The sequence below is a fragment of the Rattus norvegicus genome, chromosome 7, assembly GCF_021556685.1.
Source record: "Rattus norvegicus strain SHRSP/BbbUtx chromosome 7, alternate assembly SHRSP_T2T, whole genome shotgun sequence".
In the NCBI taxonomy this organism is placed as follows: domain Eukaryota; kingdom Metazoa; phylum Chordata; class Mammalia; order Rodentia; family Muridae; genus Rattus; species Rattus norvegicus.
The window spans coordinates 12,637,516-12,658,243 of NC_141540.1; the positions used below are offsets into that span (position 1 = coordinate 12,637,516).

General features: G+C 40.9%; 1 protein-coding gene across 1 annotated transcript; it reads right to left on the reverse strand.

Moving 5' to 3' along the window:
• Nucleotides 1-799: 799 nt before the first annotated feature.
• Nucleotides 800-13,080, reverse strand: Znf431l-ps10 (zinc finger protein 431 like, pseudogene 10). The gene is made up of 2 exons (XM_087559580.1): nucleotides 5,057-13,080; nucleotides 800-2,730 (listed from the first exon to the last, which is right to left on the reverse strand). The coding sequence occupies exon 2, from the start codon at nucleotides 2,673-2,675 to the stop codon at nucleotides 1,323-1,325; it is 1,353 nt and encodes a 450-aa protein (XP_087415706.1). The 5' UTR covers nucleotides 2,676-2,730; nucleotides 5,057-13,080; the 3' UTR covers nucleotides 800-1,322.
• Between the last annotated feature and the right edge of the window lie 7,648 nt (nucleotides 13,081-20,728).

Genomic DNA, 20,728 nt, shown 5'->3' on the forward strand with positions numbered 1-20,728 from the left:
TCCCTTTCCCGGTTTCTGGGCCAACATCCCCCTAACTCCTCCCCCTCCCCTTCTCTATGGGTGTGATCCTCCCATCCTTCCCCCATTACCGCCCTCCCCCCAACAATCACATTCACTGGGGGTTCAGTCTTAGCAGGACCAAGGGCTTCCCCTTCCACTGGTGCTCTTACTAGGCTGTTCATTGCTACCTATGAGGTTGGAGCCCAGGGTCAGTCCATGTATACTCTTTGGGTAGTGGCTTAGTCCTGGAAGCTCTGGTTGGTTGGCATTGTTGTTCTTAGGGGGTCTTAAGCCCCTTCAAGCTCTTTCAGTCCTTTCTAAGATTCCTTCAATGGGGGTCCCATCTCAGTTCAGTGGTTTAATGATGGTATTCACCTATGTATTTGCTGTATTCTGGCTGTGTCTCTCAGGAGAGATCTACGTCCGGTTCCTGTTGGCCTGCACTTCTTAGAAGCAGTCACTTTTAACCACTGCAACAATTCTATGAGATTTATTTGCAATTTTGACAAAGTGTTAAGAAGTACTTATGGGGCTGGAGAGATGGCTAAGAGAACTGACTGCTCTTCCAGAGGTCCTGAGTTCTATTCCCAGCAACCACATGGTGGCTCAAAACCATCTGTAAGGGATACAGTACCCTCTTCAGGTGTGTCTGAAGGGATCAACAGTGTATTCACATACATTAAATAAATAAATCTTTAAAAAATCTGATGCTTACAGCTAAATTAAAAAGAAAAGGTACTTATGCACTTATTCATCAATAAACTATCATAACCCACACAAAAGGATGGCAGTATAAATATTTTCATTTTCAAATAGGTTTTATTAGTCAAATTGTTTGGTATACCTCTATTCTTAGATGAAAATGTATATACAATTTGAAAACAAAACAATACCTTAATGATAAAATGATTATACTAACATGAGTACCAGGAAGATGACTCAGTGGGGGGAAAATGTGCTTGGTATGCACGGCTTTACTGCATTTACTAGACCTGTGGTGTTTCTCTTCAGTAGGGATTCATTCCTTTGAAGAAGAGTGTAACATGCAAAGGCTTATATAATCGATCACATTGATTATATTAGTAGGGTTTACACTGATGTAACAAAGTTTTACTGCATCAATTACATCCATTGGTTACTTCTCCAGTATGCCTTCTTTCATGTTTCTGAATTACTTTGACTTACAAAGTCTTTACCACACTGATTACATACATAGTGTTTCTCTCCAGTGTGAGTTCTTTCATGTTTTTGAAGATTATTTCGATATGTAAAGGCCTTACCACATTGATTACATTCATATGGTTTCTCTCCAGTATGATTTTTCAGATGATTTTTAAGATGTCCAAAATGTGTAAAGCCTTTACCACATTGATTACATTCATATGGTTTGTCTCCATGACTTCTTTCATGCCTTTGAAGATAAACAATATGTGCAAAGACTTTACCGCATTGATTACATTCATGGGGCTTCTCTCCTTTATGAGAGGCTTCATGTATTTTAAGATTACAGCGAAATGAAAAGGCTTTACCACATTGCTTACATGCATAGGGTTTCTCTCCAGTATGAATTTTTTTATGATTGTGAAAACTTGTGAAACGTGTAAAGGTTTTACCACATTCATTACATTCATAGGGTTTCTCTCCAGTATGAATTCTTTCATGTACTTGAAGTTCATTTTGACATGCAAAGGCTTTACCACACTGACTACATTCATAGGTTTCTCTCCAGTATGAATTTTTTCATGCATGCGAAGACTTTTGTAATGTGTAAAGGCTTTACCACATTGATTACACGTATAGGGTTTCTCTCCAGTATGAATTATTTCATGAATTTGAAGATGACGGCGCCTTTCAAAGGCTATACCACACTGATTGCATAAAAAAGGTTTCTCTCCAGTGTGAGTTCTTTCATGTGTTTGAAGATTACTCCGACGTGTAAAGGCTTTACCACACTGACTACATTCATAGGGTTTCTCTCCAGTATGAATTTTTTCATGTTTGCGAAGACTTGTGTAATGTGTAAAGGCTTTACCACATTGATTACATGCATAGGGTTTCTCTCCAGTATGAATTCTTTCATGTACTTGAAGTTCATTTCGCCATGCAAAGGCTTTACCACACTGTCTACATTCATAGGGTTTCTCTCCAGTATGAGTTCTATGTTCTTGAAGACAACTGTGATGTGCAAAGTCTTTTTCATACTGATAATATTTATAGGGTGCTACTTCCAAATGAGGTCTTTGGTGTAAGGAAGAATCAGATCTAAAGGCTTTATCACATAGATTATATTCATAGGTATCCTCTTCATTACTGGTTCTTTTGTGTGCTTGAAAATATGTGTGATGGTTAAAGCCTTTAGTACATGGCTCACATTTATCAATTTCTCTTCCAAGATGAGTTTTTTCATGTCTTTGAAGAGAAGTCAGCGCTTTACCACACTGAGTGCATTCATAACATTTTCTTACAGTGTGATTCACACTACATATGCAAAGTGAACCCGGATAAACAAAAGAATTCCCATATTCCTGGTACTCATAAGACTTTTCTCCATTGTAAGTCTGTTGATTCATTCCCACTGTAGTTGGAACACCAAGTGCTTGTAAATTCATGTCATATTCATGAAGTCTATTCATATATCCTCTAACTGTTGTTGGCGAAAGAGAGGTAAACTGCATCTTTCCATAGTCCTTGTGCACAAATGGCTTGTTTCCTGAGTGGCAGATGATATCCCTATTAAATAAGAATAACAAATAAAAGGTTTTCACACTGAATTCACATAATCTAACCTTTTATATCTCAGAGATGTGGTATAAGGATTCAGGTTCTTCCACCACAGCAACCCTCTTGTGTCTCATAAACTGCTCCTCTCACTACACTAGCATAAGTCACTACAAATACATAGGAACACTAGAATTAATATAGACTATTTGCTTATAAAAGGCCTTCGATAGATGCTGATTCCCCTAATCAATGTGTATACCTTTTATACTTGAATGGTATAAAACTAAATGGATGGACAGTTCTACAACATGGCTCTCACAGGGCTCAGATTAAAATGCTAACGTCTGGTAAGGCTTTGTTCTATTGTCTTCTTTGTTAGAGGAATGCCTTGCAAAAACTGATCAGCTACCTGACACTGAGGTATATAGTACTGTGAAAATTTAATAAAAAAGTGTGCTTATTTACAGTCTTTCATTTCCTTAAAGCTTCAGGGCACACTAAAATTTCTTCAGAAATATGTATGTATCAACATGCACATAAAATGCATCAGAAGAAAATCCCCCATGCTCATGGATTAATAAGATTAACATGTAAAAATGGTCATCTTAACAAGGACAATTTGAAGATTTGATGCAACTCCCAGCAAAGTCCAACATAATTCTTTACAGATCTTGAAAAAAAAATGCTAAACCTCATATGAAAAAGCAGAAAACCCAGGATATTTAAAATGATCCTATACAATAAAAGAACTTTTAGAAGTATCACCATCCCTGATTTCGAGCTGTTTTACAGAGTAATAGCAATAAAAACCTTATGATATTAGCATAAAAACAAACAACTTGATAAATTGAATTGAATCAAAGTCTCAAACATAAATCTACACACCTATGGACACTTGATTTTTGACAAAGAAACTAAAATTATACAAGGGGAAAAATAAAGCATTTTCAACAAATGGTGCTGGTCTAATTGGATATCTGAATATAGAAGAAGGTGAATAGATCCACAGCTATTACCCTGCACAAAATTCAAGTCAAAGTAGATCAAAGACCTCAATATGAATCCAGACACACTAAACTTGATAGAAAAGAAAGTAGGGGATAGCACTGAACTTATTGGCAAAGGAGAAAACATCCTTAACAGAGCTCCAATAACTCAGACGCTAAGATCAACAATTAATAACGGAGACCTCATAAAACTGAAAAGCTTCAGTAAGGCAAGGGACACCATCACAAGGACAAAACAGAATCCTACAGAATGGAAAATATCTTCACCAACCCCACATTTGGCAGAGGGCTGATATTAAAAATAAATACTCAAGAAATTAAACATCAAATAACCCTATTAAAAAATGAGGTATAGATCTAAACACAGAATGCTAAACAGAAGAATCTCTAATGGCAGAGAAGTGGCTTAAAGAAATGTTCGACATCATTAGTCACCAGGGAAATGCAAATCAAAATGACTCTGAGATTCTATCTTACAACTACCAGAATGGCTAAGATCAAAAATTTAAGCAGCAGCTCATGGTGGTTAGGATGTGGAGTAAGGGGAACACACTTTGCTGATGAGGATAAAAACCACCTTGGAAATCAATTTGGTGGTTTTTCAGAAAATTTGAAGTAGATCTACTTCAAGACCGGACTATATCATTCCTGAACATATACATAAAGGACACCCCACCAACCTTTGGGTCTGTGACTAGGGGCAGGAAGGACTGTAGGAGCCAGAGGGGTAAAGGACATGACAAGAATACCTGTAGAATCACCTAACTTGGGCCAACAAGCTCACAGAGACTGAACCACCAATCAGAGCAATCACATGATTGGTGGACATATTGTAATAGTTGTGTAGCTTAGTCTTTATGTGGGACATCTAACAGCTGGAACAGGGCTGTCTCTGACGCTGTTGCCTGCCCTTGGGAATCTTTTCCCCCACAGGGCTATTTCATCTAGACTCGATAAAAGAAGATGGACCTAGTCTTACTGCAACTTGATATGCCAAGACTCAATAATATCATGGAAGGGCTCCCCTTTTCTGAAAAGAAAAAGAGGAGGAATGGAGGAAGGGGAGAACATTGCCAAAACTTTGACAATGTTCTTCAATATTCTGATTGTTCCATTTGTAGCCTAATATATAGTACCAGAAAATGTCTGCTATATTATTAAAAATTATGCAAAATTTAAGTTACTATCTTTGTCGAACCTGAGAATCATACCTGATTTATTCACCACATTCTTCCACTTTCATAATTGAGATCAAAGTAGTGTACCAATAACCAATAAACACTTGTCCCCTTGTCTAACAGGTGAAGGAAAAAAATTAACATTCTTACCTATAGCAATGAGGTTCCTGCAGGTTTGCATCATCACATCTTTGTAGAGATTCTTCTGGGAAGGATTCAGCAAAGCCCACTCTTCCTGAGTAAAACTCACATACACATCCTCATAGGTGACTGCATCCTAAAATTTCCCATATATGTACATAATAAAAATGGTGAGACTTACTGCATTGTAGCGTACACTTTATTTTGATTATATTTACATAATTCGGTGTGCTCCACACATTTATTTCATGTCACAGAATTTCAAATGCAATCACCAAGTCATTTTAAAAGGAACCAAAAAAAAAATTCCTGTCTCTCTTTTCTGAACCTAGAAAAAGCATGTGGCATTGCAATACAAATGACTATTAACCAATATACAGAAAGACATGCAAACAGAGCCAACACTTTTGCTTATACATCAACAAAACTGTATCAAAATTACTAACTTCAAGTAAGATTGGACAAGCAGGGCATGTTGGCTCACACCTTTAATCCCGTACTTTAAGAGGCAGAGACAGGTAAATATCTGTGATTTCAAGGCCAGCCTTGTCTATGTAGATATTTCCAGGACAGAAAACCTGTACAAAATGAAACCCTGTTTCAAACAAACAAATGAAAAAGGATAGAAAGCACTCAAGGGCTCACTCAAAATTTCTCCAAAGAGTTAAATATTCATCCTGTAAGAAGGAATGGAACTGAAGACATTTTGGGCAAACTTCATTTTAAATAGGGGTCAAATAAAGTTCCCAAGACCTCCCTGGGTAACTGACATCCTGCTTGGCAGAGACATGTACCTGGGTAACTGACATCCTTGTTGTCAAGTTGAAATGTGAGTAGTAGACAAGTTGCACAACCAATAAGAACACGATAAATTTACCACAAATACATTTTCCTAAGGAAGTCCACTAGCCCTAAATTCTGATGGGTGAAAAATGTAACTGTAACTTGATGCAGATGTTTGTAATTTTTAGGCTTAAAGGCTCTGTAACATTTTGGCTTGAGGTCACAGGTTAGCTCCCGAGTCTGTTTTGTGTCCCTGATCAAAAGCAGTTAGATTACATTTTTCTTTTCTGTATCAACTCGGTGTTTGAGTTGTGTTAGATCTAAGAAGACCCTATAATGACTCTAGTTCCAGAAAACTGGAATGCCCCAGTTTACACTGTAAGGCTACTATGATATTCCTACAACAAAAGAATGTATTTTCAATAAATTACTGGTTGAGAAAGTTCTCAAAAACATTAACAAAGAAAATGCTGATCAAAAAACTAGATACAGGAAGAAAGCAACAGTTAAGATTATGTGTTGTTTTGGCAGAGAATGTGGATCAAGTCCCAACACACAAACAAATACAATGTTCTTGTGTGTGTGTGTGTGTGTGTGTGTGTGTGTGTGTGTGTGTATGTGTGTGTGTGTGTGTGTGTTCAAAAGATTCGTGCACATATGTTTAAAATAAAAAAAAAACTTTAAACATAAACAAAGGTAAGGAGAATGTTATGCATCTGTAACCCATGTGTGCTGGATAGTTGTACGTCAACTTGACACAAGATACAGTAATTGGAGAAGAAAGAAGCACAACTAAGAATACACCTACAGGAGATGAGGCTGTGGACAAAACTGTACAGTATTTTCTTAATTAGTGATTGATGATGAAGTGTCCAGCCCAGTGCAGGTGATGCCATCCTTGGGCTGGTTGTCCTAGATTCTATAAGAAAGCAGACTGAGCAAGCCAACAGGTAAGTTATCTCTTCCATGGCCTCTTCCTCATCTCATACCTCCAGCTTCTAGCCATTTTACTTCCTATCCTGACTTCCTTTGATGCACAGTGATATGAAGTATAAGCCAGTATAAAATCCTTTCCACCTCAACTTCCTTCTTAGTTATTGTGCTTCGTCCCAGCAGTAGAAATCCTAACCAGACAGGTTGGTACCAGGATAGTGGGGAGATACTTTTACAGATATAATCACGTTGTTTGTGGGAAGACCGTGGAAGGACTTTGGAACTTTGGGCCACTGAGTGTTGAAAGTTCAGGGAGCTGTTGTGTAGAATCTTAGAAGATAAAGACTATTGAGAACATTACAGAGGATGGAAACCTGGCTTGTGAAGTTTCAGAGGACAGTAAAGACTCTACCAGGCCTTTCTGTGTGCTGAATCTATGATATCTGGTCACATAGAACCAAAGAATCAACTCTGATTAACAAGAGACCAGAACCACTAAAGTATAACCTTTGTCTTACTAGGACAATTGACAATGGTTAGCTGCAGTTAAAAATTTGTAATGGTTTAAGAACAGATCAGCATCCCTGAAGTGAAATCTTCTGGTCAGGGTTTTCTCAGAGTCAATATACAGAAGCTGCATTCCAGAGGTGGCCAAGATTATATCTTTTATTAGCAGTCAAGCTTGGTAGTATAAGACTCACCCATACTGGTTTTGAAGATGTAAAAGGGTCATATAGAGCAATTGAAGCTTGGCACTGTGAGAGGCCATTGGTGAAGGAACAGCTTTAGTAGCAGCTGCAGGCCAGGATCATGGACAGATTTATAGCTCAGCACCATGAAGAAAGCCTAGGAGAGGCTATCTTCGTTAGGGTTGTACTGCTGTGAACTATAGCCAAGGCAACTCTTATAAGAACAACATTTAATCAGAGCTGGCTTACAGGATCAGAGGTTCAGTCCACTATCGTCAAGCCAGGAGCATAGCAGCATCCAGCCAGACATGGTGCAGGGGGAGCTGAGAGGTCTACATCTTCATCTGAAGGGTGCTAGCAGAACACTGGCTTCCAGGCAGCTAAGATGAAGGTCTTAAAGCCCACACCCACTTTGACACACCTACTCTAACAGGGCCATACCTTTTAATAGTGCTATTTCCTGGCCCCCATGGGCTTGTTCAAACATATGAGTTTATGGGGGCCATACCTAAACATAGCATAATACAAAATACCATTAGTCCAACTTCAAAAGTCCTCATAATGTTTGGCAATCTCAATAGTGTTAAAAGTCCAAAGTTCAAAGTATTTTCTGAGATTCATTCAATCACTTAACTGTAATACCCTAAGCAAGACAGGAAACCAGCTGGACAGACTCCAAACTCTCCATCTCCAATTCTGATGTCAAAGTGGTCTTCAGATCTCCATCTCCTTTTTCATCTTTGTTCAGTGCAACAAACTTCTTTCTCCTGGGCTGCTTCCACTCCCTGTTAGCCACTTTCCTCAGTAGATAGCCCACACCTCAGGCATCTTCAATGTTTGGGATCCACAAATGATCTTCTGGGCTCCTCCAGCTCTGCCCTCGGTAGCACTCTAAGCTCAGGTTGATCCACTCCACTGCTCTTCTTGGATATAATTTCATGGTACTGGCATCTACAATATACTGGGATCTTCCACTGCAACTAGGTTTCACCAATACCCTCTCACAGGCTCTCTTTTTGGTGCCAAGCCTCAAACTCTTTGCATGACCCCTTCAGTCTTGGGCCATCAACTGCAGCCGAGGCTGCACCTTTGCCAAGGGACATCCATGGCCTCTCTCAGTGTCAAGTCTCAGCTTCACGACCCCTTCATGCCTTCAAAACCAGTACCACCCTGGTAACTCTTACACATTACCAAGTCCAGCTGCAGCACAAGTTACAACCTTGGCTATCTCTGGATCATAGCTTCTTCGCTCTCAAAAAACACTTCCTAGATTTCACCTCAGTGATGCTGGTCTCTTCTTACTCACCACTAATTTCTTAGCTCCAGCTAACCCGCATCAATTGCCTTTATAGTCCCATCTATTCTTGACTCTAAAACCAGAGCCACATGGCCAAAGCTACAGAATTCTGCTTCTTGCAGGAGCTGGAACATGACCCCCTTGTTCTTTTACATTATCAGCAGCTTTCTATTTTCCAACTCCTTCACTGCTTAAGCTTGGCTGTCCTGGATCTTGTTCTGTAGATTGACCTTGAACTCAGAGATCTGCATGCCTGTCTCCTGGGATTAAAAGTGTATACCACCATGCCTGGACTTAAATTTTCTTTACCTAGAACTTGGTCAGTGCCATGCGGGCCTGGAACTCAGAGATCTGCTTGACTTTATCTCCTGGGATTAGAGCTGTGTATCATCATGCCTGGATCTGAATTTAGTTGGGTAGGATCTTGCCCCCAAGCCTCACTCCCTTAATTCAATTTAATATCTGTGAACACAGTATTCAGTTCCATTTCCCTTCCTGGTATGCTTTAATTCTTAAACCTTTATTTTGTATTTTTCCTTCCTCAGCTTGCTATGCTTGTTCAAAACACTCTTCATGAGACTTAACCAGAGAACAAAGCCTATGATGGGTGTTTCTGAGACTTCCTTTGTCAATACAAATAATCTGAGTCTCTTTACCTTAGCCTCAGACAGACTCTTCAGACAAGGGCAGTCATGTTCTTCACCAAAAATATCACAAAACCAGCTTCTAGGCCACATATTGAAATCCTCATCTGAAACCTCTTGGGCCAGGTCCACACATTTCAAATCATTCTAAGTAACAAATTCCTCCATATTCCTACTAGGATAGCCCATTAAGCCCCATTTAAAGCATTCCACAGCTTTCCAAATCCAAAGTCCCAAAATCCACATTCTTCCAAATAAAAGCATGGTCAGGTCTATCACGGCAATACCCCAATCCCTGGTACCAACTTCTGTCTTATTGGCTTTTACTGCTGTGAACAGACACCATGACCAAGGCAAGTCTTACAAAGAATAACACCTAATTGAAGCTGGCTTACAGGTTCAGAGGTTCAATCCATTATCATCAGGGTGGAAACATGGCATCCAGGCAGGCATGGTGCAGGAGTAGCTGAGAGGTGTACATCTTCATACAAATACTCACTCTGAGGCAGCTAGGATGAGGGTCTTAAAGCCCCACATACACAGTGACATACCTACTCCAACAAGGCCACACCTACTCCAACAGGGCCACACCTTCTATAGTGCTACTCCCTGGGCCAATCACATACAGACCATCATAGAGGTTACTGGTAAACAAGAAGCCCAATTGCAGCAAGAGGTCTGAACATATTGGAGATGGCACTAAAATGAAATGACCACCAAGAACAGCTACAGTAGAGTGGAGGCAATTGGAGTGTAGAAGACAAGTTGTATGGACTGCAGACAGCAGAGGTGGAGAAGATCATGAGTCCAAGATAACTGGACACTGAGATATTTATACGGTTGACGGTTTGTTCTACTATGTTCAGACTGTGACTATGTCTTCTTCCCAAAAGTATGTTGATAGTGATCCACATTTATCCAGTTCTCCAGATCCAGTCTCCAGAGACTCATCTGCAACTTTGTAGCAGAAACCCTGCAGTGGTCTCCTTTTCCTCTCTGACCTCATCCCAGTGGATCACAAAGATCACTTCCAACCTTCTTTCCCCCCAACACATCCCAACCTCCAGCATCAGCAGGCGTTCACTGTGAACACTCCAGTAAACAGGCTGGGGAACCAGCTAAAGATTTTGCCACTCCCTCCTCTCCTCCAAACCCAATCCTTGAGTTGCATCCCTATTTCTACAACAAAACAACAGCCATAGCCATCCTTCCCCCTCAGACCACATCTCCTGGGAATCCCCCAGACCTTCCCTTTCTAACCACCCTTTCCACACTTGTTGCTTTATTTCAGGCCCCAACTCCAGAAGTCACTCCATGCTAAGTGACAGACCATTCCTGCCAGGGAGCAAGGAAGCTATCTGTACATCTTTCCCTCTCCTCTAGATCCAACCCACCAGTCTCATTCCCACTGATATAGAGTGACCTCTTCTCACTATTTTCCCCCATTCCAAGGAGACAAAGGAAGCAGACCTTGACTGAAATCTGCTCTCCTATCTCTTGTGAACTGCTTCAAACATCTAGCCACCCCCATTTCTAATGTCAGCTCCCAATATCCAGCAATGCGTTTTACCTGGAACCCTAGGTGGACAAAACAAAAGGTCCAAAGAGAATTTTCTACCAAGCAACACATACCCATTACAATTCCTGAAAATACACAGAGAAAACAGAAACCAAGAAACAAAACACCCATTCAAAAAGAAAGAAAAAAACAGCAATCTGCCTGTCAGACACCTATAATCATCCCAATCCCAGATGCCTAGATGCAGAAACCATGGAGTGTGCTGTTTATTGGCTTTCTCCCATGGCTTGTTCAGCCTGCTTTCTTATGGAGTCCAGGACCACCAAGCCCAGGACGGCATCACCCACAATGAGCTGGGCCTTCCCCCATTAATCACTACAGCTGGATGGCATGGAGGCAGGTTCTCCATTGAGGATTCCTCTTTTGGAAGGACTCTAGTTTGTGTGTCAAGTTGACATAAGCCTACCAACACAGACACCTCTGACATAGACCAGGTCTCAGTAGCCTTCCTTACTGGGGAGGGAGATTCCACCACATGTATCCTTGACTCTAAAGCCAAAAAGATGTGGCCAAAGCTACCAGGGTCTGTTGATTCCTAGGGACGAAACTTTGTCGTCTCCTTCAATTACATTTGCACTAGCCTTCTGTTGCTGAAGGTTTCCTTCAGTTCTGTAAGTTTTTCTTTAATTCCTTTCCACAAGCTGGGACTTTGGTTGGTTGGATGGCTGACAGAGGTCACCACTCTGTTTATTCCATTTAGCATCAGGCTTTCTTTAAACTTTTATCTCTTTGCACATGGACTTAGCTCCATTACACTCCCTGGTTCTCCTTTTCTCCTCAAACTATACATTTTGTATTTCTTACTGCTTGTTTTCATTATAAATCTGCATAAGTGTGATCACTTATAACCACATGACAGAGCTAATAGTGGGCTGTTCTTGAAATCTTCTCTGCCAACGCCATTAATCCAAAACTCTTCAATTTAGCTGGGGCTGAAAAATCAGTCATGATCAACAAGCACCCTGGAGGAAGGATATAACACAGAGACCACAGAGGGGTGCTGCTTACTGGTTTGCTTCCAAAGTGAAACTTCTGTGTTACTGGGAAACTTGACGCTGGATAGGTAGAGCCAAGAAATCAGTGGTGATTAAAGAGATACCAGCATTACTGAGGTGGAGTCTTCTAGGAAATGTTTCCTCAGGGTCAGCACACAGAAGCTATGTTCCAGAACTAGCCAAGGTTGTATCTTGTCCTGACAGCCAAGCTTGGTAGTGTAAGAGTCACTCAGATGGTACTGGTTTTGAAAGCATGGGAGGGTCATGGAGAGCAGCTGAGGCTTGGCACTTTGAGAGGCCAGGAGAGGTCATTAGTAAAGAAATGGGCAGTTGAAGACCCAGGATAGAAGGGTCAAGCAAAGATTTTGAGGTTTGGCACCATGAAGAGAGCCTATGAGACACTACTGGTGAAAGTGAAGCTCAGTTGAGCAGAAGACTCCAGTAGTTTTGGCAATAACAGTACCATGGGATGACCTCCACTACAGTAGAGTGGAGCCAGCTGGAGCTAAAGGGCAAGCTGTGTGGAGGAGTAAGCTGGAGAAGTGACACAGATGATCATGAGTGAGTCTCAAATAATTTGATATTGACTTGTTTATGCTGTTAGAGTTTTATGTGGTACAGATAGTGACTGCCCTGGTTCTTCCTCGTTGAAGAAGGTATTTCATTTAATTTTGATTTCCACAGGAAATCTGAAAGACTGAATTTAAGAAATTTTGTATTTTTAGAGAAATTGGATATTTTAAAGAGACTGAAATTTTAATGTGTTTAAATTTGTAAAAATGTGTAAGTAGATTGATCTACTAACCACATTTTCCCCTCCTCCCCTCTTTCCAGTCCTTCCACACACCTCCCCTTTTCCCCCACCTTACTCATTCCTCCTCTGCTTCTCTTCAGAAAAGGGCAGGTCTCCCATGAATATCAACCAGCCATGACATATAAGATTGTGAGACTTTTTAATGTTATTTATGTTTTAAATTTAAGTTCTTAAGGATGAATAAGTAAGGAAGGGTTGTATTTTAATAGTGATATGTTTGTGTGTCAAGTTGACAAGGGGTCAGTTGGCTGGTTTTGTGGCAACTTGATACAGCTACAGTCATCATAGAGAATGGAGCCTCAGTTGAGGAAATGCCTCCATGAGATCCTGCTATAGGACATTTTCTCAATTAGTAATTGAGAGAGAGCCCAGCTTCATTGATGAAGGTGCCATCCAGGAACTGGCGGTCCTAATTTCTATAACAAAGGCTGAGCAAGCCAGTGGAAGCAGCCGGTAACCAGAACCCCTCTGGCTTCTGCATAACCTCCTGCCCTTAGATTCCTGTACAGTTTGAGTTCCTGTATTCACATCCTCCAGAAATGAACACTGATAGGAAGTGTAAACAAACAAAAAAACAAAAATGATAAACAAACAAAAAAATTAACAACAATAACAACAACAAAAAAACCCTTGTTTTTTGGTCATGGTTTTTAGAAACCCTAATTAAGACACAATGATGCAGAAGACTGAAGATTAATGCCTTGAATGCATGCTATCCTGCTGTAAAAGTGATACCCTCTGCCAAAGATCAAAACTCAAGATGTGAGTAAATGTAAGAACAGAATCAAATGTTTCACATGTACAAAAGCCTAAATATCCAAATATCCATCTGCCAAAAATATAAACATCAAAACATCAGGCTGGTAAAATGGCCTGGCATGGACAAGCAATTTGTTCTATTTTATCCCACATCATTTAGGGATAGAGTCAGTAATGATGGAGATGGTGTGGCTGCATGAGAAGAAACAAGGCTGCTCAATTTCAACCACACAATGAAAAGGAAGTGTGGTGAGGGTATAAACACTCAATGCCCTTCCGCAGAGACTAACTTCCTCCAGAAGGCTCCTCTTCTTAAAGGTTCCATAAGCACCTCAGTGAAAAGCACAAACCAGACACAAATGTTCAAATACATCATCCTACACTGGAGGTCTTTCATTCAACCTACCACATTTTCATATAGGTCATAATAGGATCACAGTCAACCCATGATGCAAAATGCATTTAGTCTAACTACAAATTCCCCAGATTATATCACAGTTCCAACACTATTTGAATGTTCAAAGTTTCTTCTGACACTCAAAACAATCTCTTTACTGTGACATCTTGTAAATTCAAAACACTAATTTATATCTTCTACCCAACACACGATGACACAGAATACACACTTTTACTCTAAAGAAATAAGGACAGATCAGATCAAAGCAAGCCTGATACCCCTGCTAGGAAAACACCAAATCCTGCAGTTCTGTGCTAGACACCTGGGGCTTCAAAGTTTTTAGATGACTCTTTCTCACTGCGACTTTTTGCATGCCTCTCTTTGGCTACTTCCACTTCCTACATGAAGCTGTCAAATGACAAATGTCTCAAAGCATGGATATCTTAACACCTTGTAATCTCAAAATGATAATGAAGTTTCATCTTCAAGGCTTCATTTAATGAACTCTCAGAGCCTCCTCTCTGGAAATGGAACTCTGCTAAACAGATGTCTGCAACACTGTTGAACTAGAAGCATAGAGGGAAAATCCATAACCTTTAAATCTTTCATCTTTCTTCTTTCAACAAATAATGGATTACCGTGGATTCTATCTGTGGGTGGACCTGGCTCTACTGGAACAGAGCAGCAGCAGATCCTATATGAAGCTGCTCTCTGGGACTATGAATCACCTGTCCTTTTCCTTCCACAGTTAAACGCTTAGCTGGGCAGTGCAGTGATCTTACAGAACCTAATCTATCAAAGAAGAGCAGGTGCCTTCTCTTTAATGGCCCTAATCTCCCTGATAGTTGCTCCTCTGTTTTAGCACATGACTGCCATCTGAAACTACCTAGTGCCCTGTCCCTATTGTTACTCTTTTTCTCTACAGACCTGCAGGAGTCATCAGTAACAACCATGCCACAGACTGAATATTTGGTCACGAAAACAGCCCATTACTCTTTCATTCAGCCTTACTGAATTTCATGCGATGTGGGCAGAATACAGACAGATAATATGCCAAAATATTACACAAACAACTCATCTTAGTGACTATTCTATTGCTGTAAAGAAACATTATAACCAAGGTGTCTTAGTCAGGGTTCCTATTCCTGCACAAACATCATGATCAAGAAGCAAGTTGGGGAGGAAAGGGTTTATAAAGCTTACATTTCTGCATTGTTGTTCATCACCAAAGGAAGTCAGGACTGGAACTCAAGCAAGTCAGGAAGCAGGAGCTGATGCAGAGGCCATGGAGGAATGTTTCTTGATGGCTTGATTCCCCTGGCTTGCTCAGCTTGCTCTCTTAGAGAACCCAAGACCACCAGCCCAAGGACAGCACCAACCACAGTGGGCTGGGTTTCCCACCACCCCTTGACCTCTAGTTGAGAAAATGACATACAGATGGGTCTCATGGAGACATTTTCTCAAGTGAGGCTCCTTTCTCTGTGATAACTCCAGCTTGTGTCAAGTTGACACACAAAACTAGCCAGTACACAAGGCAACTCTATAATGGAAGGCTTTTAATTTGGGGATTGATTATAGTGGCAGGTTAGTTCATTATCATGCAAGGAAGCATCTTTGTGGACAGACATGGGGCTAGGTGTTACATCCTAACACAGGCAAGCAGGCAGAAACGTTTACCTTGCAGAGGTCTTTCAAAACCTCAAAGCCCACCTACAGTGACACACCTTAACAAACAAGACACACCTACTGCCACGTGGGCATGCCTCATAATTTTGCAAAATTAATTCCAATATTGAGGACCAGACATTGAAACATAGGAGCCTAAGGTCATTGAGTAAATATAAATAATGACAGAAATATAACCTAAGTAGAAAGCTCTAATGAAAAAGAAAGGGGAAAAAATTGAGAGAAGCAGAAACAGAAAAAGAGATGGTGGTTGGGAGGAGACAGAGCAACAGAAAGACCAAAAGAAGAAAACATTACACGGAATAGAAAGGAGCCTCCTCCTTTGGCAGGATATAGGCTTCTTCACTATAAACTTCCCTTCCTGTCCAGTGAGGCCTCCAAACTTGGGATTAAGTACCTATTTTTTCTATCTGCATGGTATAATCCCTTGTTTCCATAATGACAATGGACTGAACCTCTGAAACTGTAAGCAAGCCCCAGTGAAATGTCCTTTATAACAGTAGGTTTTTCTTTACAGCAATAGACCACCAGCACAGATACCAATCCATGGCATTTCAAGAGATAAAATATCTAAAAGCACACTTAGCTACACTGATGTTGAGGTAAAGTAGGCCACTTCATGGTACAGGAATGCCATTAATAACTGACTGTATCTGGGAAGTCCCACACCCGCAGATCCCGGCCTGCAGCAGCTCTCTGCTCCCAGACCCCGTGGGAAAGAGACCTCACCGCCTGGTCAGGTGGGCACTCCTGAGGCTGCAGAGCGGAAGAGACCACCAACACTGCCCACCCCTGCCCACATCCCTGGCCCAAGAGGAAACTGTATAAGGCCTCTGGGCTCCCGTGGAAGAGGGCCCAGGAGCGGCAGGACCCCTGCCTGAGACACCGCCGGAACCTGAAGGAAACAGACCAGATAAACAGTTCTCTGTAGAGAGCGGCGCGGCGAAACAAAGATGGCGCCGACATCCAGCCTTGTCTGGATATAAACGACTTACTGCGCATGTGCAGGCTTGTCCCCTTGCTAGGGCTCCCTCTAGTGGTGAACAGCGGTACTGCACATGTGCGGTTTATGCACCAGGTGTTAGTTGACCGTTAATATGCTAATGAGGTGATTCATTCTCCGCCAATCCCTGGAGGACAAGTAGTGGGGTGATCCAAGCCCCACCAATCCCTGAGAGATAATTAGCATACTGTTGTCTATATAAGCCGAGCGATTTTGCTGCTCGGAGTCCCTGTTCAGAAGAGCTGTAACACTAAGAAGAGCTGTAACACTAAGAAGAGCTGTAACACTGAGAAGAGCTGTAACACTGAGAAGAGCTGTAACACTAAGAAGAGCTGTAACACAGTAAAGGCTTGCTCGCAGAAGAATCCTGTTGCCGCGCATCGTTCTTGCTGGCGGGACATTGGGCGAGCGACAGTTCTCTGCACCCAAATCCCGTGGGAGGGAGAGCTAAACCTTCAGAGAGGCAGACAAGCCTGGGAAACCAGAAGAGACTGCTCTCTATACATACATCTCGGATGCCAGAGGAAAACACCAAAGGCCATCTGGAACCCTGGTGCACTGAAGCTCCCGGAAGGGGCGGCACAGGTCTTCCTGGTTGCTGCCGCTGCAGAGAGCCCGTGGGCAGCACCCCACGAGCGAACTTGAGCCTCGGGACCACAGGTAAGACCCACTTTTCTGCTGCAAGAAAGCTGCCTGGAGAACTCACTACACAGGCCTACAGGAACAGCTGAAGACCTGTAGAAAGGAAAAACTACAGACCCGAAAGCAGAACACTCTGTCCCCATAACTGACTGAAAGAGAGGAAAACAGGTCTACAGCACTCCTGACATACAGGCTTATAGGACAGTCTAGCCACTCTCAGAAATAGCAGAACAAAGTAACACTAGAGATGATCTGATGGCGAGAGGCAAGCGCAGGAACCCAAGCAACAGAAACCAAGATTACATGGCATCATCGGAGCCCAATTCTCCCGCCAAAACAAACATGGAATATCCAAACACACCAGAAAAGCAAGATCTAGTTTCAAAATCATATTTGATCATGATGCTGGAGGACTTCAAGAAAGACGTGAAGAACTCCCTTAGGGAAACACAGGAAAACATTAATAAACAAGTAGAAGCCTACAGAGAGGAATCGCAAAAATCCCTGAAAGAATCTCAAAAATCCCTGAAAGAATTCCAGGAAAACACAATCAAACAGTTGAAGGAATTAAAAATGGAAATAGAAGCAATCAAGAAAGAACACATGGAAACAACCCTGGATATAGAAAACCAAAAGAAGAGACAAGGAGCTGTAGATACAAGCTTCACCAACAGAATACAAGAGATGGAAGAGAGAATCTCAGGAGCAGAAGATTCCATAGAAATCATTGACTCAACTGTCAAAGATAATGTAAAGCAGAAAAAGCTACTGGTCCAAAACATACAGGAAATCCAGGACTCAATGAGAAGATCAAACCTAAGGATAATAGGTATAGAAGAGAGTGAAGACTCCCAGCTCAAAGGACCAGTAAATATCTTCAACAAAATCATAGAAGAAAACTTCCCTAATCTAAAAAAAGACATACCCATAGGCATAAAAGAAGCCTACAGAACTCCAAATAGATTGGACCAGAAAAGAAACACCTCCCATCACATAATAGTCAAAACACCAAACGCACAAAATAAAGAAAGAATATTAAAAGCAGTAAGGGAAAAAGGTCAAGTAACATATAAAGGCAGACCTATCAGAATCACACCAGACTTCTCGCCAGAAACTATGAAGGCCAGAAGATCCTGGACTGTTGTCATACAGACCCTAAGAGAACACAAATGCCAGCCCAGGTTACTGTATCCTGCAAAACTCTCAATTAACATAGATGGAGAAACCAAGATATTCCATGACAAAACCAAATTTACACAATATCTTTCTACAAATCCAGCACTACAAAGGATAATAAATGGTAAAGGCCAACATAAGGAGGCAAGCTATACCCTAGAAGAAGCAAGAAACTAATCGTCTTGGCAACAAAACAAAGAGAATGAAAGCACACAAACATAACCTCACATCCAAATATGAATATAACGGGAAGCAATAATCACTATTCCTTAATATCTCTCAACATCAATGGGCTCAACTCCCCAATAAAAAGACATAGATTAACAAACTGGATACGCAATGAGGACCCTGCATTCTGCTGCCTACAGGAAACACACCTCAGAGACAAAGACAGACATTACCTCAGAGTGAAAGTCTGGAAAACAATTATCCAAGCAAATGGTCAGAAGAAGCAAGCTGGAGTAGCCATTCTAATATCAAATAAAATCAATTTTCAATTAAAAGTCATCAAAAAAGATAAGGAAGGACACTTCATATTCATCAAAGGAAAAATCCAGATGAACTCTCAATCCTAAATATCTATGCCCCAAATACAAGGGCACCTACATATGTAAAAGAAACCTTACTAAAGCTCAAAACACATATTGCACCTCACACAATAATAGTGGGAGATTTCAACACCCCACTCTCATCAATGGACAGGTCATGGAAACAGAAATTAAACAGAGATGTAGACAGACTAAGAGAAGTCATGAGCCAAATGGACTTAACGGATATTTATAGAACATTCTATCCTAAAGCAAAAGGATATACCTTCTTCTCAGCTCCTCATGGTACTTTCTCCAAAATTGACCATATAATTGGTCAAAAAACGGGCCTCAACAGGTACAGAAAGATAGAAATAATCCCATGCGTGCTATCGGACCACCACGGCCTAAAACTGGTCTTCAATAACAATCAAGGAAGAATGCCCACATATACTTGGAAATTGAACAATGCTCTACTCAATGATAACCTGGTCAAGGAAGAAATAAAGAAAGAAATTAAAAACTTTTTAGAATTTAATGAAAATGAAGGTACAGCATGACCAAACTTATGGGACGCAATGAAAGCTGTGCTAAGAGGAAAACTCATAGCGCTGACTGCCTGCAGAAAGAAACAGGAAAGAGCATATGTCAGCAGCTTGACAGCAACCTAAAAGCTCTAGAACAAAAAGAAGCAAATACACCCAGGAGGAGTAGAAGGCAGGAAATAATCAAACTCAGAGCGGAAATCAACCAAGTAGAAACAAAAAGGACCATAGAAAGAATCAACAGAACCAAAAGTTGATTCTTTGAGAAAATCAACAAGATAGATAAACCCTTAGCCAGACTAACGAGAGGACACAGAGAGTGCGTCCAAATTAACAAAATCAGAAATGAAAAGGGAGACATAACAACAGATTCAGAGGAAATTCAAAAAATCATCAGATCTTACTATAAAAACCTATATTCAGCAAAACTTGAAAATCTTCAGGAAATGGACAATTTCCTAGACAGATACCAGGTACCGATGTTAAATCAGGAACAGATAAACCAGTTAAACAACCCCATAACTCCTAAGGAAATAGAAGCAGTCATTAAAGGTCTCAAAACCAAAAAGAGCCCAGATCCAGACGGGTTTAGTGCAGAATTCTATCAAACCTTCATAGAAGACCTCATACCAATATTATCCAAACTATTCCACAAAATTGAAACATATGGATCACTACCGAATACCTTCTACGAAGCCACAATTACTCTTATACCTAAACCACACAAAGACCCAAGAAAGAAAAAGAACTTCAGACCAATTTCCCTTATGAATATCGATGCAAAAATACTCAACAAAATTCTGGCAAACTGAATCCAAGAGCACATCAAAACAATCATCCACCATGACCAAGTAGGCTTCATCCCAGGCATGCAGGGATGGTTTAATATACAGAAAACCATCAACGTGATCCATTATATAAACAAACTGAAAGAACAAAACCACATGATCATTTCATTAGACGCTGAGAAAGCATTTGACAAAATTCAACACCACTTCATGATAAAACTCCTGGAAAGAATAGGAATTCAAGGCCCATACCTGAACATAGTAAAAGCCATATACAGCAAACCAGTTGCTAACATTAAATTAAATGGAGAGAAACTTGAAGCAATCCCACTAAAATCAGGGACTAGACAAGGCTGCCCACTCTCTCCCTACTTATTCAATATAGTTCTTGAAGTTCTAGCCAGAGCAATCAGACAACAAAAGG